This window comes from Megachile rotundata, chromosome 16 (genome assembly GCF_050947335.1).
Source record: "Megachile rotundata isolate GNS110a chromosome 16, iyMegRotu1, whole genome shotgun sequence".
Classification (NCBI taxonomy): Eukaryota; Metazoa; Arthropoda; class Insecta; order Hymenoptera; family Megachilidae; genus Megachile; species Megachile rotundata.
The window spans coordinates 5,890,381-5,914,732 of record NC_134998.1 but is presented as its reverse complement, the minus strand read 5'-3'; the positions used below and the strand labels follow the sequence as shown (position 1 = coordinate 5,914,732).

The window sequence follows — 24,352 nt, the reverse complement described above, 5'->3', positions numbered from 1 at the left end:
TGATAGTGTTTTTTGGGATTCAGTTGGGTCAAGTTAGGTTATGTGGTTATTTAGGTTATGTTGAGTTATATTGAATTAGTGATGGTCTCTTTTGTGATTAAGTTGGGTTAAGTTAGGTTATGTAGTCATTTAGGTTATGTGGAGTTATATCGAATTAGTGATGGTCTCTTTTGTGATTAAGTTGGGTTAAGTTAGGTTATGTAGTCATTTAGGTTATGTTGAGTTATATCGAATTAGTGATGGTCTCTTTTGTGATTAAGTTGGGTTAAGTTAGGTTATGTAGTCATTTAGGTTATGTGGAGTTATATCGAATTAGTGATGGTCTCTTTTGTGATTAAGTTGGGTCAAGTTAGGTTATGTAGTCATTTAGGTTATGTTGGGTTACACTGAATTGGTGATAGTCTTTTTTGTGATGAAGTTAGGTCAAGTTAGGTTATGTGGTCATTTAAGTTATGTTGATTTATTTTAAATTAGTGATGGTCTTTTTTCTGATTAAATTGAGTCAAGTTAGCTTAGGTGGTCATTTAGGTTATGTTAGGTAATATCAAAAATACATTTAGGTTATGTTAGGTTATATTAAAAGGCACATATAGGTATGTTAGATTATATCAAAGGTACATTTATGTTATGTTAAGTTATATCAAAAGATACATTCAGCTTATGTTAGGTTATATTAAAACCTGCATTAAGGTTATGTTAGGTTACATCAAAAGTTATATTCATAAGTTATGTTTAATTAAAAGCTACATTTATAAGTTAGGTTACAAAAGTTGTCCACCATTAATTAAATAAAATACTACTTAAAATACCACATTATAACATGTACCTCTCATAATTAATTAAATTCTGACCATCAATATACAAAATAATAAAACACAAACCAACCAAAAAATTACAAAAATGAAGCTTCAATTACTAATTAAAAATGCACAAGTAAAATACCCAAAATTTAATAACGAATGTGCCGTTAATTAGCGGTGAATTGTACTCTCTGACAGAATATTATTCGTACGAAGTAGACAGTTTTTAAATATTGAAAAGCGCAGACAAGATTATTCCCAGACACCGGCGTCTATGGCAAAATAAAAATTTCATCAAACAAGTACTAACAGAGGCTGACGTTCGATATACGGGTCAGCTGGTCGTCGACATTCCAGAACATTAATTTCAGAAGTGTTTCTATTCACACCCCTGCACGGGTTCATTGGCCCGTAAGGGCTCTTTTCAAAGGGCGTTGTGAGCCTCGTACGAGCAGGGAGGTCTCTTTCAAAGAACACCACTGGGCCCCAGTTTAATATTAATAGCACCATTTGCGGCTTCGTATGAACGGCATTTAACTAACGAGACGCTCGGATTCGGTCATCCTTCTTCATTTCTCCGCCATCTTTCTTTTTCCGCCACTTGACCGACCACGTGCCAGTCGACCCCTAAATGTGCCCTCTATTACGAACACGAGAAACAATTCTTGAAACCTTTTGACTTTAACACCTTTCGTACCCACTGTACTTTATGACACATTATGTAGAGTGGGCCAATGAGGTGTATAATTGCTACAGTCTGTGGTATAATAAATTTGTATGCGTGCACCTGGTAGAGATATGGTTTTTGTATATTCTTTTTTATGTTTTTGTAGCTGTTAGTTTTTCATTCTTTTTATGGTTAGATCTATGTTTTTTCAAATTAACAGATTTTTAAATAATCGAATTTTCAAATTTTTTAGTTGTCAAATTTTCAAATTGCTAAGTCCTGTAAGTTCCAAATTCGAACACTTCCAAGTTAAAGAACTTTTACATCCCAAAAGTCTCAAGTCTCAAAATGTACAAATGATAAGCTTTCTAGGTAACAAAACTTTCACATCCAAAATTCCTAAAGCACAAAATTTGTAAGTCCCAAAATTTTCGAATTCCAAAATTTTCAAATCCCAAAATTTCCAAATCCCACATCCACATATCCCACATCCCCATATCTCACATTCCTTATATCCCACATCCCCAAATCCCACATCCTCAAATCCCACATTCCCAAATCCCACATCCCCAAATCCCACATCCCCAAATCCCACATCCCCAAATCCCACATCACCAAATCCCACATCCCCAAATCCCACATCACCAAATCCCACATCCCCAAATCCCACATCCCCAAATCCCACATCACCAAATCCCACATCCCCAAATCCCACATCCCCAAATCCCACATCCCCAAATCCCACATCCCCAAATCCCACATCCCCAAATCCCACATCACCAAATCCCACATCCCCAAATCCCACATCCCCAAATCCCACATCCCCAAATCCCACATCCCCAAATCCCACATCCCCAAATCCCACATCCCCAAATCCCACATCCCCATATCTCACATCCCTATATCCCACATCCCCATCTCCCACATCCCCATCTCCCACATCCCCATCTCCCACATCCCCATATCTCACATCCCCAAATCTCACATCCCCAAAATAGTTTTTTTTATTTTCATAAATAATCAGTTTCATTGTAATACATAGCTTTGCATATACAGTTTGATAAATGCAATTTATAACTGATATTGCTATTGCAATAAATATAGATTTCAATGTTAAACAAACAAATGCCACAGCGTTGTGTCAATATTTCATAAATTTCAGCGGTCACCGGAATAATTCTATACAGGAAGTTATGCTGATGCACAAAATTTATTGCTATTGTTTGTATTGATAAAATATCAATACCGATGAAATAGCGATTGTGAATTCTGCTAAATTTAGAATTATAAGGGTTCAAAGTTTGAAAGTACCAAAATTATGAAATTCTTGAATTCTTGAAGTTATAGCAAGAGTCCGAGAATTTTAAACTTTAAAATTATGAGGTGTCAAAGTCTGAAGGTCCTGAAATTGCAAAATTCTTGAATCTTAAAGTTATAGCATGAGTACTAAAGTTTTGAATTTGAAAAATTTTGTTTCAACGTTCCAAGGCAAAATATCACAAAACCTCAGGATCTGCAAAAACTACAAAGTCCCATATTTACAAAGATGGCTGGATTCAAATATTCCAAAACTTCAAGAACTCAAACTTAATAAACTGCAAAATCCCATATTCCCAAATATTCCAAAATCCAAATATCCCAAATCTCCAAGATTCCAAACTTAAAAACCTGCAAAATCCCATATTCCCAAATATTCCAAAATCCAAATATCCCAAATCTCCAAGATCCCAAACTTAAAAACCTGCAAAATGCCATATTCCCAAATATTCCAAAATCCAAATATCTCAAAACCCGAGGATCATAAACCCAAAAAATTGCAAAATTCCCTGCTCCCAACCTTACAATGTGGCCATCCCAGGGCCCAATGCGTCCTCCCTACGTCCCTGCCACACATAACCTGCCATAGCACGTAACATCAACTCCGTGAAACAACCATGAGCATTATCCGGCTACGCGAAACGAATTCGTCGCAAACAGCCCGTATTTGGGTAAAAATCGTTCGTTCGCAGTAAAATCGTGGGATCTCGTCGAACGGTGTGAAGCGGAATGAAGCGACAAGCGGCTATAGTTTCCGTTCGTCTCGCTCATTGATCTACATTCCCATTACGTTCGCTTTATTCGTCGAATCAGCTCGCGCAGTAAGCCCGGGAAATGCTCATAAATTTTTTCCTGTTGCGGCAGATGAAACGGCTTCCGTTCCGTTCGCATTGTCTCAGGGAGGCAGCGGCGTAACCGGGATGCAGTGGATCGATCGGCAGCGCCATTGTTTCACCTCAGTGTCGCTATCAATCGCGGTAGACGTTCATTATAACGGCATTAAAAGGCTTTTCAAACGAGCCGGGGAGGACGATTTCCAGAAGCTAGGAAATTGCTGCGAAAGCGAAAGAAACGGGTAAAAAGGAGTCCCTGTCGACGGTGTTATAGCGCCGAGAGGCGACAACGCGCGGATGTTTGCGACGTTTCTTCATCGAGCACGCAGTAGAGTAAATTTGGCTTATTTAGGGAAAGTGGAGGTAGAGAAGGATTGCAAGTGTTTTGATGGTTCTGTACTTTTTGTACTTTTGTACTTATAGTTTTGTACTTTGTGGGAGTTTGAAAATTTGTAATTTTGAGAATTTTAGGAATTAGGGATTTGGGGAGGGGGTTGGGAATATGAGAATGTGGGGAATTTAGAAACTTAGATATTTGGTGACTTGGACATTTTGAAATTTAGGGGATGGGGGATGTGGGATATGTGGATGTGGGATTTGGGGATGTGGGATATAGGAATGTGAGATATGGGGATGTGGGATATAGGAATGTGAGATATGGGGATGTGGGATTTGAGGATGTGGGATTTGGGGATGTGGGATATATGGATGTGGAATTTGGGGATGTGGGAGATGGGGATGTGGAATTTGGGGATGTGGGAGATGGGGATGTGAGATATGGGGATGTGGGATTTGGGGATGTGGGATATAGGAATGTGAGATATGGGGATGTGGGATATGAGGAATTTAGGATATGGGGATGTGGAATGTGGAGATATGGCATATGGAGATGTAGGTTATAGAAATGTTGTATTTAAGGACGTGGGAGTTGGGGATGTGTGATTTAGGAATGTGGGATATGAAGATGTGATACATAGTGATGTGGGATTTGGGGATGTGGAACATCGGGACTTGAGACGTGTAGAATTGAAATACGGAAATGTGGGATTTATTTAGATTTGAAGATCTACTCTAAGAATTTAGGGGTTTGAGGATCTAGGAACGTGTTGATCTAAAAAATAAAATATATGAATGTAATATTATTTAAAAATTCAAAAGAATTCATACTTACAATTGAAAACATGGAGAATTCTCCAATTTCAAAATTTCTATCTTTGAGGATCCAGGAATATAAACATTTAGAGTATTGCTAACATAAAAATTTCAAACGTAAATTGTCAATAATTTTAATCGAACGTAAACTTGATCCGATAATTTTTGTGGTCTAAAATCTTTCAACATTATAAATATTCGAAAATTTAAGTGCTTAAAATTGTCAAACAATATAAACTTGGAATAACATAAAAATTTGTAAATTCTCTAATTAAAGAATGTCGAACATTCTCAAGTGAACATAACCTCAATAATACTTTCTAACCCTAACGCAAACTTCGACTTGTGTACCTTAGATGCTTTAGCCTATGTATTTTTTCATTTTAAAAATGCATAAAATAGCTAAAATTTATAATATTTCAAGAAAGAATGTGTTATATAAATATTTTTAATTGAAATCCGTCTTTACATAGGTATGTTACTTATTATACATTGTTAAAACTAGCCTACCTGTTCAGAGTAAGGTGGGCTCGTATGGTCCATTTCTGCGATAACCCAGATTCGAAAACAAAAAGCTTTTGTTTGGCCGCTGAATATCGCGATGACGCACTTTGATAATCAGAAAGACTTTCGAGAACTTGCATTCCGATAAGGTGCGAGGAAGTCGGACCACATTTTTCACTATGGTTTATCACTTGAAAGCTAATATACATTTCTATTTATTATTTTCAGAAACAAGTATTTATGGGAACTGAAGAAATATTTGGTTAAAATCTAGTCTTCCTTTTCTGTGTTACGGGAAAATGAAACGAAAATGTGGTTTAATTTATGGTGTACAGAGTCAGTATTTTTAGGTTAGGTTCATGCAGTATAGTGCTTGCTCAGTAAATAATTTTTTAAATTTATGCGAAGAATATTTTCGAGTTTCAAATCTTGAGACTGTTAAATTTGGATGTTTATAAATTGTCATATTCTAAATTCGAAATTTACAAATCTCAAATTGCCTAGTAATAAAATGTGTAAATTCTTAAGTTTCTAAATTCTAAATTCCCTAGCACTAAGATTCTCAAATCCTCAACTTTCCAAATTTTAAATTTCAAAATCCTTAAATCTCTAAATCCCAAATTTCAAATTGCCTAATATTAAAATTCCACAAATCACAAATCTTCAAATTTTAAATCCTCTACTATCAAATTCCCCAAATCCCAAAATTTTATTATCATTAACATCAAAATCCCCAAATCCCTAAATTATAAATTCACCAACATCAAAATCCCCAAATCCAAAATCCCGAATCTCAATATTTTAATTTCACCAACATCAAAATCTCAAAATTCTTTACTTCCAGATTCCCCCATCTCAAAGTCCCCAAATCCTAAAATCCTAAATCTCAAAATTTAAATCTCACCAGCATCAAATTCCTCAAATCCCTAAATTCTAAAATCCCCCATCTCAAATTCCCCAAATCCCAAAATCCTAAATCTCAAAATTTCCATCTCACCCAAATAAAAATCCCCAAATTTCTAAATTTTAAATTCTCCTATAACAAAGTTCCCAAAGTTCCCAAAATCCCAAATTTGCAAATTTCTAAATTAAAATTAAAAAACAGCTAATTTCAAAAAACAGTCATTAAATGATAGCACCATGATAGTAAACGTTTTCATGCAGCTCTATGTTGCATCGCAATTCAGATTCACGTTTAAGTTATACTCTAAATTACAAACTATAATCGCCCCCGGGTAGAACAAGCACGGAACTAATCCTGAAACTTGTTTCGAGCTAGAACAGACGCGTTTGCTAGAGGATTGAACTCATTTATCGACCACTCGTTTTCTAACCTCAAACGGCTCTACAAAAAATTCTACCTATTCTCTTCTGCCGATATCTTTAAATTCATTGCAATTCTAATTTTTAAGTCAAATTAGAAAAAACTTCATTTGCAAATAATTAAAAATATTACATATTGAATATTTAATGAGGTCTTATATTAATTTTGAGATATTAGTAGTTGGTAGCAAACATAACCTAATGTGAGACTTTGTATTGATTTGTTATTTGCTTTTGAACAATTTTTTTGTATAGAGTAAGTTGTAGATTCGGAAATATTTATAAATTTAGAAATTTGTAAATTTTAGGATTTTTACATTTTCAAATTCTCAAGGTTTAAAAGTTTTTAATTTTTAAATACTCAAGGTTTAAAATTTTTTAATTTCTAAATTCTTAAAATTGTGTAATCTTCAAATTCCTAAATTTCAAATTCACAAATATCCAAATTCCAAAATACTCGAATTCCAAGATTCCCAAATCTCAAAATTTCCAAATCTCAAGAATCCCAATTCTTTAAATCCCCAAACCTCAAAATTTCCTAGTTCCACCAATCCCAAATCTCCAAATTCCCTAGTTCCAACATTCCCAAATCTCTAAATTCCCTAGTTTCAAAATTTCCAAATCTCAAAATTCCCAATTCTCTAAATCCCCAATTCTCTAATTCTCTAATTCCCTAAATCACCAAATACCAAAATTCCCTAGTTCCAGAATTCCCAAATCTCTAAATTCCCTAGTTCCAAAATTCCCAAATTCCCTAAATCTCCAATTCTCTAAATCCCCAATTCCCTAATTCTCTAATTCCCTAAATCCCCAAATTTCAAAATTCCCTAATCCCAAAATTGCCAAATCCCAAAATTCTCTAGTTCTAAAATGCTCAAATCTTTAAGTTCCCAATTCCATAAATTCCCAATGCTCTAAATCCCCAATTCCCTAATTCAACAATTCTCTAAATCCCTAAATCTCAAAATTCCCTAGTCCCAAAATTCTTAAGTCCCAAAATTCCCAAATCCCAAAATTCCCGAATCCCAAAATTCCCAAATCCCAAAATTCCCGAATCCCAAAATTCCCGAATCCCAAAATTCCCGAATCCAAAAATTCCCAAATCCCAAAATTCTCAAATCCCAAAATTCCCAAATCCCAAAATTCCCAAATCCCAAAATTCTCAAATCCCAAAATTCCCAAATCCCAAAATTCCCAAATCCCAAAATTCCCAAATCCCAAAATTCCCAAATCCCAAAATTCCCAAATCCCAAAATTCCCAAATCCCAAAATTCCCAAATCCCAAAATTCCCAAATCCCAAAATTCCTGAATCCCCAAATTCCCCAAATTCCTGACTCTTCCATCTCCCCAAATTTTAACGTACAAACATAATAAAAACTATATACCACTCAAACTCACCCCTCTCAAATATCCCCAAAAAAACGAACTACTACCACTTAAAACATCCCTCCTCAGCAGCAATATTTTCCTAGATATCTCGAAATTTAACCAGGACACCCCGTACACGTGCACATACAACCCCGCCACCCATAAATGTCTACGTATCCGTTTAAAAAGTGCGCACATGTATGCTTAGCGTAGCGAAATGCTCCTAAAAAAGGATTCTGCGCTATGAAACGTAAAAAATGTTATTTCGTTGCGTGTATCGTAGCGTGGAGTGTGCTGGAGGTTCATTTTTACCTGCAATAAAATACGCACCCGTCGCGGGAGGCACAGAAACAAGGGAAAGAGAACGAGATAGGACGAAACGGACACAGCAAAGGACCGAATACTCTGAAAAGTCCTGAAATGTTAATAACGAGTGACTGAACACGGGAGACCGGCGAAGTCGTTGCGCCCCAGTTTACGGCAGTTTATTGCCGACTTTGAAATCTTGGTTTTGTACGAGCGGCTCTAACAACGGGGAACAGGAGCGGAAGTTCCCTTTGGGTTTGGAGAAGGTCCAGGTCCGCGGCTTGCCCTCTCCTTCCTTGCGCACCCTGTCCCGCAACCGACGCTCCTTTCCCTTCCGCTCCATGAAGCTAATGTCTTGCTTTACTGCTTTTAGTAGTTGGGATCGTCCTTTAGTCGTTAAAGAGTACACTAGTGTACACTTGTGAATGTTTTTTCTGGGTAGGGCTGGTAGGGTCACAGGGAGATGTGGATGTGGAAGTTTTAGGTTTGGAGAGTTTAAAGCTGCTTTGGTGTTTGTACTTCTGTTTTCAAGTTTTAATTTTTTTATATCTCTAAATCTCTATGATCCTATATTTTTAACACTGGAACTACCAACCAGTCAATCATCATTTTATATTACAAAATTTTATTGTCATGATTTTATGGAAATGTCTGTCATATTTTGTTGAGGTAAAAACTAGTTCTATATGTTACTTTATGCTTTAGTATATATTTATTTCCCTTTTAATTTTATTTTTCATTCTTCGATAAACGAGCACTTAATGTCGGTACTTCTAGTGTTAAATCTCTGTGTCTGTATGTCATTAAATTATATCACTAAACTCCACATTTTTAAAATTTGATATTGGCAAATCTCATCCGTGGGGGTAGTAAAAGGGAAAAACCGAAATTCCGGTTTTTGACCCATTTTGCCTATTTAATTTCGTACAAAAATTCTGAGACAATGAGGTGCTTGTAGCGCATATTATAGAATTTTTTCAAATTTTTTGATCGCAAATTGTAGTTGTAAAAAATCAAAAACCGAAAAATTGAGATTTTTTAGTGAAGATGTCGGAGCACTTCTTTTATATTAATATGATAGTTACATATTAGCATAACTAATATTCCTTAATTTTTTCAGATTTTTCGGTGAGGTGCGCCGTAGTTAAAAAAATAAAAAACCGAGGTATTCGTTTAAAACAGTACTTTCCGCTTTGAATTTGCTTGCCTTCTTTTGTCAGTATATGTATTAAGTAATTTTAAATAGATTCACATTCGTAATTAATACAAATGATACATTAGTTAAAGAAATAAAATTCATTTATTAATTAATTTCACGTCGTACACAGTTATATTCCAGAAAATAAAACAATCCTTTAACTGAAGAATTGTTTAAGTGTTTAAGAGTCCTCCCTCGTAATCTATGCATACTTTTTTGTCGCAGATTCGCTGGACTTCTTTCACGTTATGTTGTTCATTTTTTTTCTTTTCTAATAATATTAATATAGATTCAAAGTGTTTTTAAATAATTGTTAAACATTTCTATATTCACAGGATACAAAACATCTGTAACTAATAGTATACATGTACAATAGTATTTAATACATGTAATAATATTTGTCAATTTGTGGTGTGGGGCATTTAGGGATGTGGGGCAGTCAGGAGTCCTGGGAAACTCCACTGGATTTTGGACAATTAATGTGTGGTGTTTTGGGGGTTGGGGCACTCCACTAGTTTTTGGACAACTAGTGGTGTGTGGTATTTTGGGGGGTTGAGGCACCACCTAGCTTTTGTACAACTAGTGGTGTGTGGAATATTTTGGGGGGATGGGGCACCACTAGTTCTTGTACAACTAGTGGTGTGTGGAACATTTTGGGGGTTGGGGCACTCCACTAGCTCTTGGACAACTAGTGGTGTGTGGAACATTTTGGGGGTTGGGGCACTCCACTAGCTCTTGGACAACTAGTGGGTGTGTGGAACATTTTGGGGGGATGGGGCACCACTAGATCTTGGGTACCTAGTGGTATGTGGAATTTTTGGGGTATGGGGTGTGTTCAGGGGTCAGGGCACTCCAGGGTCTTCAGTGTGGGGCACTCAAGGGTGTATGTAACCTATTGCATCAAGGACGGGATTGTGTATTGGGTGGAAGCTTCCATCGGGATGTCACCATGGTGAGCAGTGTAAGCAGGGCGGAGGACATGTTGTGTATCGGTGGTCAGCAGCAGAATGCTTTCCATAAATGGAATCATCAATAGAGATTCCCAAAAAGGAACTTAGGGGTGCGGGTATGAAACCAACTTGCTATCCCCTAACATAAGAATGCGAGCATGTTTCCGCTTTCTACGTATAGGTAAAGACCGTATACGTGAATCGGAAACATGCTGTCGTCTCCTTCTCGCGGTCCTTTAATATAGGCACGGGGGCCCATTATTATTTTGAGAAAAACGATTCGCGGCTGGCCACCTAGCGGTCGCGGTGCCTAGTTCGCGATTCGCGGCCTCCGCGATACGCGCGAAAAAATGATCAGTGGGGGGAAGCCCCCTCGCGACACCAAGAAGCTCGAGCGCCGAGAAGTGTAACTTGATCCGCGGTTCCAGTATATCCGTGAGACTATACCAATGCAACAATAAAACTTTTTTATTTTTCACTTTTTCGTTGTCAAACTTTTACCAATTAATTCTTGACATTTTTCCGATTAAAATGAGACCAAACACGGTATAATTTCGACTATGTTTACTGGTTTAATTGACGGTAGGATTTGAGCAGGGAATAACGAAAGGAGAAGAAAGACGCTGTGATTGAATCGGTCAAAGATAAAGAGTCTGTTCTATTATTACAAAATTAAATTATTACAAAACAAAATTATTTAAATTATTACAAAAGAAGAAGAAAATGAAAAACATAATGTGGACAAAAACAAAGTCCAGCGTGCTTGAATCTGCGACAAAAAAGTATGCCAAGAATGCGAGGCAAGATTCTTAACCATTTAACCAATTCTTTAGTTGAAGGATTGTCTTATGTTCCGGAATATAACCGTCTACGACGTAAAATTAATTAATAAATGAATTTTATTTCTTCAACTAATGTATCATTTGTATTAATTACGAATGTGAATCTATTTAAAATTACTTAATACATATACTGACAAAAGAAGGCAAGCAAATTCAAAGCGGAAAGTACTGTTTTAAACGAATACATCGATTTTTGATTTTTTTAACTACGGCGCAGCTCACCGAAAAATCTGAAAAAATTAAGGAATATTAGTTACGCTAATACGTAACTACCACATTAATATAAAAGAAGTGCTCCGACATCTTCACTAAAAAATCTCAATTTTTCGGTTTTTGATTTTTTACAACTACAATTTGCGATCAAAAAATTGGAAAAAATTCTATAATATGCACTACAAGCACCTTAATGTCTCAAAATTTTTGTACGAAATTAAATAGGCAAAATGGGTCAAAAACCGGAATTTTATTTCTTCCTTTTTACTACCCCATAGGGGGTTGAAACTTGGTGTGAGATGTTTTTTTTTGATATGCTACCGAATTGGGTTTCTCATTTGACTCAAGGGCACTTGACCACCTTATCCGGCTATACCCTTCGCAAATCACTAAATCCCCACATACTAAAAGTCTTAAATCAAGTAACTAAATTTGTCGAAATCACCGAAGTCGCGTTAACGGAGGATCACTTCGCAGTCTTTATGGAAGGCGATAAAGCCAAGTCGCTGCTAGTAGCAAACTATGCGAGTTATAATATACTTGAAGCATATTTTGAAAGCCTACCTTATCGAAACGAGTATCATAGCGAATATCAGGTACTTTCCAAGCAGCGGCACGACCAGCGACGTAGGTGGAATGATCTCGACGACCAGCAGGAAGAACACGTGAAGACTGATGAGGATGGAGATGGAGAGCGTGACCTGTAATGGCGAATTATTTTATTAACATTAAACCTACCGGCATATAATGTGTATTTAATTTAAAATTAAAAATGAAGTTAAAGAATAAATAAACGAACGACGAAACATAACTTAGTACACACATTTCTTTATCTTGATGAAAATCAACTCTGATTTCGAGGAATGTATTTTAACAAAATGTGTACCTTATAATGAGAAACTTGTGGAGCGGTCATTTGGTTTGGTAGTTTTAGTGTTAAACCTTGCCTTATAATATAATATACATCCGTTCTGAGATTAATTTCTGATTTGTTGTTGTAATTCTTATACATCTTTGCATTAAATATACTAATATAATTTATATATTTATAGTAATGAAATATAATTATATACAGTCAGTGTAAAAAGTATTCGTACAGTAATTAATTTCAACAAAAATGTTGTGAAACGTCATTTATTAACAAAATTTTAACAAATAAAAATACATACATATTCTTAGATGTCTATGTATTCTATGTAAGAATGTGTATGTATTTTTTATTTGTTCAAATTTTTTTAATAAATGACGTTTCACAACATTTTTCTTGAAATTAATTACTGTACGAATACTTTTTACACTGACTGTATATTGGTACGGATCACCATTTTGAAATCTGACTTCCAAAGTTTTATAAAAAGCAAGTACCTAAAGTATATTTTTTATAAATTATCAAGGGTAAAATTACAAAGTCAAATATTGCACCAACCTATATAATTATACAGAGAATATTTAGTAAAAGAAAATACAAGATTTCGTCCTCGCTTCGAAGTCTTGTAACAGCGAAATCGCATTTTCGTATACCAACATATCCGCCATCCTTGTCTCTCCTACAGAGCAAGAGACGCAAGGATTCAATCCTTATCCGGAGTTTCTCAGTTTCGTAGAAAGAGGTTCTCAAAGTCAATTCGGACTTACGGAGGGTATAAAGACAGTGTGGCTGATCTGTTTATCGTACGCTGATTGGTTCCGCCATTTGTGGCGCAGTTTCCGCTAAGCCGCCATGTTTGGAACTCAATAATCACATAGGAACATGAAATTTATTCGTGAAATTTATTATGTGAAATTTATTCATGTAACAATTGTGATTACTTCTGGCGTATAGTGTTTATAAGCTTGAAGTTTTAAGTTTGATTTTGATATTGTATATTTTCACAATTTTTTATTGTATTATTCCTAAATTATTATTATAATACTTAATAGTAAATAATATATTATAAATATATAATATATTATCAATTGTAAATAATATGTATTAATGTGCTTGGTAGGATTTATAACAGTTATTATACTTCTTATTGAATAAGATAAATGATACGTGTGTAAAATGTATTACTATGTATTAAATGTATTACTATGATATGTGTGTAAAATGTATACAAATGTGTAATACATGGACATGTACTTATTACAAATAGTTTACCTAAGTTTTCACTAATGAAATTGAATATTAAACTTATAAAGAACGTTAGTGTTTGTTAAAGCAAGTTTATGCATTTGAAATTCCCGCGCGCTGCTGCAGAAAATGGCGGTCACCCCAATCAGCCACACTGTATAATACTCGGTTTTGTTTCGTCAAATAAAAAAAAATTATTAATATAGCATTGCTACTTTCACTTTCACCAAAACGTTTAATTTATATAAAATTTGTATGGATTTTATTGTTATCCATATAAACACAGTCAAACAATAATAACTAATTCCCTATTCTGCATTCTGTGTCTGAAACATCCACGCTACAAATGCTCAGAAACTTTTACGGTAATAGAAACTGTAGTTCATTACGAGGTATTCAGTAGAGCCGGTTTAAAACTGTCGCAGCGTCTCTTTGGACTTTGCAGATCTAGGTTCGGTATTAGACGTAAAAGGCGGATTACCTTTACGCAGGCTTTTGAAATCGGTTTGAGGTTCTTTAGCGTCGATCGTTAGGAAGCCTTGAAAACATTCAAACTTTAACGACTACGTAAGATTGTGGATATGAAACTTTGCATTGTTTATAGAAATTTGTGGAAATTTTTAAATTTTTAAATTGGGAAGGTGGATGTTGGGATATTTGGAAATTAGAGAAATGATAATTGGGGATTTTGAGAGGTGAATTTGGGAGATAGGGATTTAGGGAGACAGGGATTTAGGGAGATAGGGATTTAGGGAGAGAGGGATTTAGGGATTTAGGGAGATAGGGATTCAGGGAGATAGGGACTCAGGGAGACAGGGATTTAGGGAGACAGGGATTTAGGGAGATAGAGGTTTAGGGAGATAGGGATTTAGGGAGATAGGAATTCAGGTAGATAGGGATTCAGGAAGATAGGGATTTAGGGAGATAGGGATTTAGGGAGATAGGGATTTAGGGAGATAGGGATTTAAGGAGATAGGGATTTAGTAAGATAGGGATTTAGAGAGATAGGGATTTAGGGGTATAAGGATTTAAGGGTATGGGGATTTAGGGGTACAGGGATTTAGGAGTGGAGGGATTTAGGTATTTATCAATTTGGAAACTTGGAGGTTTGAGAATTGGGGGATTTAGTAATTTGAAAACTTGGAGGTTTGAGAATTGGTGGATAAAGAAATTTGGCTTTCTGGGTACTTGAGAATTCAGGAATTGGTAATATGGATATCTAAAAATTTGAGAGTTGGGGAATTTGGAAATTTGAAAATTTTAGAAATGGGGGAGTTTAGAATTTTGAAAATTTGAGAACTTATTTAGAAATTTCAAAATTTGAAAACTAATAAATCTAAATTTTGCACCCCCTAAATTTTGCAACCCCTAAATATTGCAACCCTTTAATTTTGCAACCCCTAAATTTTACAACCCCCAAAATTTTGCAACCCCTAAATATTCCAACCTTCAAACACAAAATAAAACACCCAAAAATGCCATACGAAACATTTCTCCCTAAAAGAAAGAAAATTTGTCAACTCAAAAAAAAGAGTGCATCAGTTCGTGTCATAAGTTCCCCAGCGTCCACTAAATTGTAAAAACAGAACGTCGAATGAGGTGTAGGTAGAGTTTCACTTTCCCTCCAATTTACCGTAGCACCAAGTGCACACAAATATACCTTACGCAAACATCAACTCGGACGATCTGGTATATACAAACTCAAAGTTATTTTCGAAGTTGACTGGTGGAGTTTAATTCACGCAAACTGACCGAGTTTTTGCTTGCAAATTTCATCTCACTGTTTCATATGTTGATACAACGAAGTTCACGGAGATTTGTTTACTTATATTTGATCGCTTGACCCTTGGGGTCACACCTGTGTTTTCTTGTGGTTTGCAGTATTTCTTGGTTATGTTTTGGTTATGTTTAACGTTTTGGCGTTGGTAATATTATATGATATATGCAGAATTGGTGGCATAAACTAACCTAACCTGTTCTCTTAATTCAGTGGTTACTTCAGTTACATAACCTAACTTAATTTAGCCTGATCCTTGTTCTCTTACTATTTGTGGTATCTTCTTCTTTTTTTGTTGTATTATATATTAATGTTATTTAGTTTTTGTAGAAGTAATAGTTTATTTTTATTAGTTTGTATGAATTTCAAATTTTTTTATAACTTTTTTTGTTTTGAATTCTTATTAATTTGTATTAGTTTCAAATTTTTATTAAAATTTACTAGTTTCAAATTTTTAATAGTTTTAACTAGTTTAAATTTTTCATGAATTTTTATTAGTTTCAAGTTTTTAATCATTTTAGCTATTTTCAATTTTTTATTAGTTTCAAATTTTTATTAAAATTTACCAATTTCAAATTACTAATGGTTTTAACTAGATTACATTTTTTATTAATTTTTGTTAGTTTCAAGTTTTTAATAGTTTTAGCTATTTTCAATTTTTTATTAATTTTTATTAGTTTCATATTTTTATTAAAATATACTAGTTTCAAATTTTTAATAGTTTTAACTAGTTTAAATTTTTTATTAATTTTTGTTAGTTTCAAATTTTTAATAGTTTTAGCTATTTTCAATTTTTTATTGATTTTTATTAGTTTCAAATTTTTATTAAAATTTACCAATTTCAAATTACTAATGGTTTTAACTAGTTTAAATTTTTTATTAATTTTTGTTAGTTTCAAGTTTTTAATAATTTTAGCTATTTTCAATTTTTTATTAATTTTTATTAGTTTCAAATTTTTATTAAAATTTACCAATTTCAAATTTTTAATACTTTTAACTAATTTAAATTTTTTATTAATTTTTGTTTGTTTCAAGTTTTTAATAGTTTCAGCTATTTTCAATTTTTTATTAATTTTTATAAGTTTCAAATTTTTATTAAAATTTACCAGTTTCAATTTACTAATAGTTTTAACTACTTTCAATTTTTTTATTAATTTTCATTAGTTTCAAATTTTTATTACAATATACTAATTTAACATTTTTAATACTTTTAACAATTTTCACTCATTTTATTAATTTTAATTTGTTTCCAATTTTTGCAAGAATACAGTTTCAAATATTAATTAGTATCTTTCACAAAACCCAATAAAACGTAATAGATATAATAGATATTCTTTATATAGCGGTTATTTAACGAGCTTTTAACGAGTAAGGAACGTGTCAAAGTTCTGAACGAGGGAGTGCTAATCAAATTAACGTCAAAATTGCCAATATATCAGTGTCGAAAGATTAGAACGTAGCAGCGTGTAATGATCGAATTCGTCGTTAAATGCAACACGGTCATCAACAGTAATGATCGTTAACTGACACTGCATTTTGCCCGCGGATACGACGTGATATGGCTCTCTGCCCACGAATCACCAAAATCGACATCTAACTGACAGTCATCTTCCTTTTTACCTCATATGATACTTAATATCTTATAACATGATATTACTGTGCTTATAATTAATTATTTACAAAAAATAATTATTTACAAAATTTGCAAATCATTATTTATACAAAATTTAATCATTGTTATAATAAAGTCAAGATAATTTGTTTAAAATATTTTTATAATCATAAATATCAAATTGACATACTGATATGATTGTAAAAATTAAAAAATTATTATTTTTGCAAGATTTAATTATTCTAACAATAAACTAGACAAGGTTCATTTGTTTAAAATATTCGTATAATTATAAAAATAATATTGACATACTTATATGAATGTAAACAATTAAAAATAATTATTTACACAAATAAGTACAATAATAATCAAGTGGAGCATCATAGAACTACTATTATTATAAATTACATAATATATGTGGTTTACGTTGCAATTATAAATAAAATACGAATAATAAAAAAAACCATGTCAATTTTGTCTAAAAGTCTTTTAAATATTTCTCAATATTATATTTTAAATATTTTGTAGATAATTGATATGATATCTTAGGTACAGATAATAAAAATAGTGGAACGAGATGGCGGATAAAATTTCCCTGACGGTTTATTTTCGTGTCGAACGAATCACGATCAATGACATGGCGGTGCGATGAAGCGTCGAATCGTTTGACATTTCGGTCACGGTGCCAGTTAAATGTCCCGACATTTGTGACCGACGCCTTCCAAGTATCTCCGTCCCTATTCTCGGGAGAGTCTCGACCCACTAATTACAGTTCGATCGGCGATCGCTTAAACTAATCACCGTGATTAACCGTGGCAAGGAATGCGCTAGCCAAGCACCGCCTTCCTCGATGGTTACCCTTAATAATCGCTCGATTTACAAAGGATCCAATTCTCATGAAAGTACGACTGCGATTTTAACCCATTAACGCTTACATCTGTACTCTGGTACAGTTATAACTTATAGCTATTACACCTCATTCCCTAGGAAACTGTTAATTCTTTTATAATGAGCAATTTTTGATTCGGAAAATATTTTTATTTCAATATAAAGAAATACAGTTTACGACTAATATGAAATTTCCATTAAATAAATAAATGAAATAGTATTAATTTTTAATCTCTTCCCCACGTTGCAAGTGCCTTTTTAAAACGATATATTGCCCATTTCAAGTTACGTGTTTCGAAATTCGCGCGCTATGTTCGCGCATGCGTCGCTGACATACAGTAATGGCCGACTCATAAGAACTGCTATCCCTCTAATTTATTCTTACATTCATCGACTATTTTGAAGCACAATTCCCCATCGAATATTTGTTCAATTCCACGAATTTTTGACGAATGTTCCTTTGATTTACGCAAACGAAAACGAAAGTGGATTTCTCGCAAGACTTGTTTAAATAAAAATCTTGCTTTCCAGACGCCTCAATCCCCATTTCACAAAATAATACAAAAGGTTGTTAGAAATGAGTTCTATAATATATTTAAAAATCATTGAGACAGATCACTTTCTACAGTGGCCAAATTATACTCCAACAAAAAATTCCACATTTCATGATTCTAACCCATGGAACCTGACATTGTTATTACAATACGCAATATTATTCAACAGTAACGTTAAAAGTAAGAATTGAACTGCACGAACACTGTACACAAGAAAATACAATTATTTAATATTTCACTTTTTTATTTACAATTCTAAATACATAAAAATCGGACACACGTCGTTTAAAGTTAAGGTTCCGACCTAACGGCCCCAAAGAATACTTAACATAACCTTACTAACATTTTCTCCAAACGAGACTTATGTTAACATTACTCACAGATGTCAAGTATAACATTGTTACACCTTTCGTATATTTTTAAGAATCCGAGTATAACTTCCATATTGATAGAAGTATGTAAGTAGCAACATTCAAGGGACGTATCCGCCATTACGAGCAGCCATGAAAAAGCTGGTAAGCGCGAAGCATGCAATTTCGAGGACCGTGGTGGCTGCGGGTCAATCACCGAACGGTGATATTGCTTATCGATTCTCCGGGATTGATTGACATGCCTCGAAGGTTGACTATCTGTGTATGTGTACACGTCCCTCCATCTTTTTCCTCAAAAATACAACGGTCCTTCTAACTCCCTGCCTCATCTCTGTTTTACTGCGTTTGCTTTCCCATGTTATATAGATAGAACGAATTGTACAGTGGTCACACTGGTTTCGACTAACTTGTTAAATACTCCAGTACTAGCTTTAAACTTCGATAACTAACGAGAGAAGTTATCTACTGATGGTACACTAATTTTCCGTAATAAACTTTTAATTATGCATTTTATAACTTTGGTAATAGCTATTTTCTGCTGGATTATGGTCTTTTTGGAGGAAATCGGGGTGGAGCCCGGGAGGCGGGGAATTATCGAGATGGGGAAATTTGGGAATTTGAGGAAATTGGGAATTTAGGAATTTGGTGATTTAGGTATTTAGGGATTTAGGAATTTGGGAATTTAGGGATTTGGGAATTTAGGGATTTGAGAATTTAGGGATTTGGGAATTTAGGGATTTCGGAATTTATGGATTTAGGGATTTAGGAATTTGGGAATTTAGGAATTTGGGAATTTAGGGATTTGGGAATTTAGGGATTTGGGAATTTAGGGATTTGGGAATTTAGGGATTTGGGAATTTAGGGATTTGGGAATGTAGGGATTTGGGAATTTAGGGACTTGGGAATTTAGGGATTTGGGAATTTAGGGATTTGGGAATTTAGGAATTTGGGAATTTAGGAATTTGGGAATTTAGGAATTTGGGAATTTAGGAATTTGGGAATTTGGGAATTTGGAAATTTGGGAATTTAGGAATTTGGGAATTAAGGAATTTGGTGATTGAGGGATTTAGGGATTTAGGGATTTAGGGATTTAGGAATTTGGGAATTTGGGAATTTGGGAATTAAGGAATCTGGGGAATTTGGGAATGTGGGCATTTGGGAATCTAGGGAATTTAGAAATTTGTGAATTTGGAAATTTGATGATTTAGGGATTTAGGGATTTGGGAATCTAGGGAATTTGGGAATTTAGGAATTTGGGAATTTGGGAATTTGGGAATTTGGAAATTTGGGAATTTGTGAATTTAGGAATCTAGGAAATTTGTGAATTTTGAAATTTGGTGATTTAGGGATTTGGGAATTTGGGAATTTGGGGATTTAGAAATTTGAGAGTAGGTAATTTGAAAATTTGAGAGCAGCTAATTAGAAAATTTAATAATAGTTAATCTGAAAATTTGAGAATAGGTAATTTAACAATTTTTGCATTTGTCACCACATTTAGAAATCCTTGAGTCTACTACTATATAACCTAAAAATTTGAAAACCCCAGAACCGAAAAATTGAGACAAAACCTTAAACCTAACTAAATTCCCCAATCAGAAGTTATCACATTCCCAGATATATCCCTTCGGTTATCACCCGAAAGAAAGCTACATTTCATCTCAGGTCCCTCAATATCCCCATCCCCTTGGCCCACGAAATCGTTCTACTCGGCAAAGCGGCGCATCAACAACGTCAAATTGTCTGCGCAAATGTGGCCGTAAAAATGTCGTCGGAAATTGACAGATGCCAGTCAGTCGGTCCGGCGTGTCGTGCATAGACGTCGAATCGGTTTGTGGTTCGATGGAGGCAAAATGTCGCGTCCCGTAGTGAAAAGAAAAAGACGGATGGCCATGCAATTAATTCCTTTATCCCCGAGAACGGGCGTGCTTACCTATACTTAGGTTGCCGCAAAGCGGACGCATGTGAAATATGCGCCGAATTAGTTCTCTTCCGCGCGGCTGTCGGCCTCGTTATTTTCCCTTATCTGTAGCTACGAGCTAGTAGTTACTTTTCGCTCGACGACGTGGACTATTTTTCATTTCCACCACGACCTCTTGCTCTCCATCGCCTCTTACCTTTCTACCCACTCCTACACAGCCACACTTCAGTACTTCGCTGCTTTGTCCGCACTCGAAAACCGTCCCTGGCTAAGGATCCCCTTTGTGCGCCCTCTCGATACGCCCGGTGTAAATGCACACTTTGTGACCTTCCGAAATTAACGCTGGATGTTTATGTTGCTTCATACTCTCGTATAGTTACTCATTATTTGGGGATAATTGTCAGGTACATAATTTTTAGGTATAATTGTCAGGTACATAATTGTTAGGTATGTCAGGTACAACTGGGTCAATGTGGTGAACAGTTCCTGTGGTCATATCTTAGAACGTTCTCTAGGGACTGGTTCAAGGTGTCCTTAAACCTGGATGTTCTATATGTCAGGAACAGGGTTTGCGACAGTATTTCTTCAGTAGAGCCCTACGATTGCTGACTCACTGAATTTGGAAAATTTGGGGAGTTTTGGGATTTGGGAATTTGAAAATTTGGGGTTTAGGGATTTTGGAATTTAGGGAATTTGGCGATTTAGGGATTTTTTAGGGATTTGGAAATTTGGGAATTTGGGAATTTGGGAATTTGGGAATTTGGGAATCTAGGGAGTTTGGGAATTTTGAAATTTGGTGATTTAGGGATTTGGGGATTTAGGGATTTTTTAGGGATTGGGGAATTTGGGAATTTGAGAATCTAGGGAATTTGGGAATGTAGGGAATTTGGGAATTTGGAAGTTTGATGGTTTAGGGATTTGGGAATTTGGGAATTTGGGAATTTGGGAATTTGGGAATTTGGGAATTTGGAAATTTGGTGATTTAGGGATTTAGGGATTTGGGGATTTGGAAATTTGTGAATTTGGAAGTTTGGTAATTTAGGGATTTAGGAATTTGGGAATTTGGGAATCTAGGGAGTTTGGGAATTTTGAAATTTGGTGATTTAGAGATTTGGGGATTTAGGGATTTGGGAATTTGAGAATTTGGGATTTAGGGATTTGGAAATTTGGGACTAGGGAATTTTGGGATTTAGGGAATTTGGCGATTTAGGGATTTTTTAGGGGTTTGGGAATTTGGGAATTTGAGAATCTAGGGAATTTGGGAATTTAGGAATTTGGGAATGTAGGGAATTTGGGAATTTGGAAGTTTGATGATTTAGGGATTTAGGGATTTGGGAATTTGGGAATTTGGAAATTTGGTGATTTAGGGATTTGGGAACTTGGGAACTTGGGAATTTGGGAATCTAGGGAGTTTGGGAATTTTGAAATTCGGTGATTTAGGGATTTGGGAATTTGAGAATTTGGGATTTAGGGATTTGTAAATTTGCGGATTTGGGGATATAGGGATTTGGAAATTTGGGACTAGGTAATTTTGTGATTTGTGGATTTAGGGAATTGGATTATTTAGGCTATTGCGTATTAATCAGTAAAAGATACAGCCTTAAATTCGGATCTCTAACTAAAATTTGAAATCCCAAAAGACAGGAAGCAAATCCCCTCAGGCAGCAAAGCGATCATTTGCTAGCAGATAGATGAGTCTTTGGATGCAAACTTCTGGTTGTGACGGCGCTATGGGGAACTGAAAAATTGAGTAGCCGAAGGCTAGCCAACAGGCTGACCAGAGAACAAAGCGAGTTTTGTGTACAAAAGGAAGGATTTATAGCACGGAGTCGTTTTCTGTTCAATTGTATATTTATTTCTGGGTGTATATTAAATATAAAGTAGTTTAAATATTTTGGAGTTGAAATATAGGTCCAGTCTGATGTATTGTGATCTTCAATTTTAGTTTTTCAATTTTTCTTAGGCTGTTCACTAAAGCCATTGGACCTAACCTCAAACTTATTTAATAGGATACAGCGTCCTCTTAACGTTGAGATACTTATTTAACTTGTGTCATCAGTACAGATGAGTGAATGTTATCATACTTGTCTTATAGAAACATTTACTATTTATTGTTGACTGAAAATGTATAAACAATTTATTTTCAATTATGACGTTTTGATGTATAATACATTTTAAACAAGTTTAAACACAGTTCATCTCATATAAAAATATAAATGAAGGAGTAGTACTGTGTGCAAATATTAATGTGAGTAATTGTCCAAATACTAACATGAATAATTGTCCAAATACTAACATGAGTAATTGTACAAATACTAATATGAGTAATTGTTCGAATACCAAAATGAGTAACTGTCCGAATATTCATATAGCTATTGTGTACACAGTCATTAACATGGCCGACCGTGTACCGTAATCTGCCATTTTGTGATCTACCGCCATTCTGTGATCTACCGCCATGAGCCCTAAAGCTCTCTAAAAAATTGTCCTATGTTCTAATATGTCGTGAACGCACAATATTTGCAACATTCAAGATTTATAACAATTGCTCGTCGAACGGAGAATAAAATCCGTATTGTCGAAGACGAGTCAGAATTGCGATAGATCAGTTCAGAACAGAGGGATCGGTCGCATGACGGACTTTGGTTCAATAAAATTTACATTCTGCGGAAACCCAGCTTTCCACCGAAACTTTCTCACAATGATTAACGACCGCCATAAATTCTAAGTTTCTCCATCGGATTTATATTCGTTGCCGCGGTTCATTCGTTCGCTCAAACTCAGGAAACTACCGATTACATTCGTCCCACCATTCCATCCCTTCTGTTTTACGTTTGCAGTACTGCTTTCGCCATTTGTTTTATAGTGATTCCACAATTATGGTCTTACGGGCATTATACTGTTTTTATAACTTGTATAGTACATTATTATTTTTTAGGAGTAATTTTTTAAACAGCGCATGATATACTTTAACTTTGATAATTTACTTTTTAGAAAATTCACAAGATATTTCCAAATGTTTGCAATAACGTATCAGTGCAAAGAGGTCTCATGCTGCCTAAATTTGACCTTTTTTATGCGTAATGTACTTTTGATTTACTCTTATAAAACGAGGTGAAAAAGTGCGAATCAAAACATATGATCATTCAATTGAAACGGTGAGCCAGTAGAGTGCGCCACTGGCGCTATGTAATCTACGACATTCGCGAAAGCCACTATAATGGCGCGTCGTGCCCAAGAGGTTAGGCACGATACGTACTATAATACTGTTAAATAGAAAATCTAAAGAGCCATTTAAATAAAAAGGAAGGTGATCTTGACAATTACAGAGAAATATTTTTCTACGTTTCTTTTATTGTAATATCCAATTGAAAACCGATCAACTTCTGTTTAAAATATTTGTTGTCCCATTATCGAGTACTTGAAAAATCGTGAAAAGTGGGACACCCTGTATACCGTCACCACCGAAATTATTTTAACGGACAGAATTCTTGTCCTTCTGTTAGAGTGCTATTCGCAGCAGTTTCTGACACAGATACGTGTACCAATTTCGATCTTGTATAATGATCGTACAAAGATGGCGAAAGGCACTATAGTGCCTTTGAAGTCAAGTTAAACCAAATAAAATTGTCAATCTACAAAAAT

The 24,352-nt window shown here is 34.8% G+C and overlaps 1 protein-coding gene across 3 annotated transcripts in view; it reads right to left on the bottom strand.

Annotated features, from left to right (window-relative positions):
• Window positions 1-24,352, bottom strand: part of nAChRalpha4 (nicotinic acetylcholine receptor alpha4) — a 247,799-nt gene that overhangs the window by 23,672 nt on the left and 199,775 nt on the right. For all 3 annotated transcript variants that reach the window (XM_003699335.3, XM_076541545.1, XM_076541543.1), the window contains exon 8: window positions 12,039-12,175. In XM_003699335.3, the coding sequence (XP_003699383.2) occupies window positions 12,039-12,175 (137 nt within the window). The remainder of the gene's footprint in view (window positions 1-12,038; window positions 12,176-24,352) is intronic.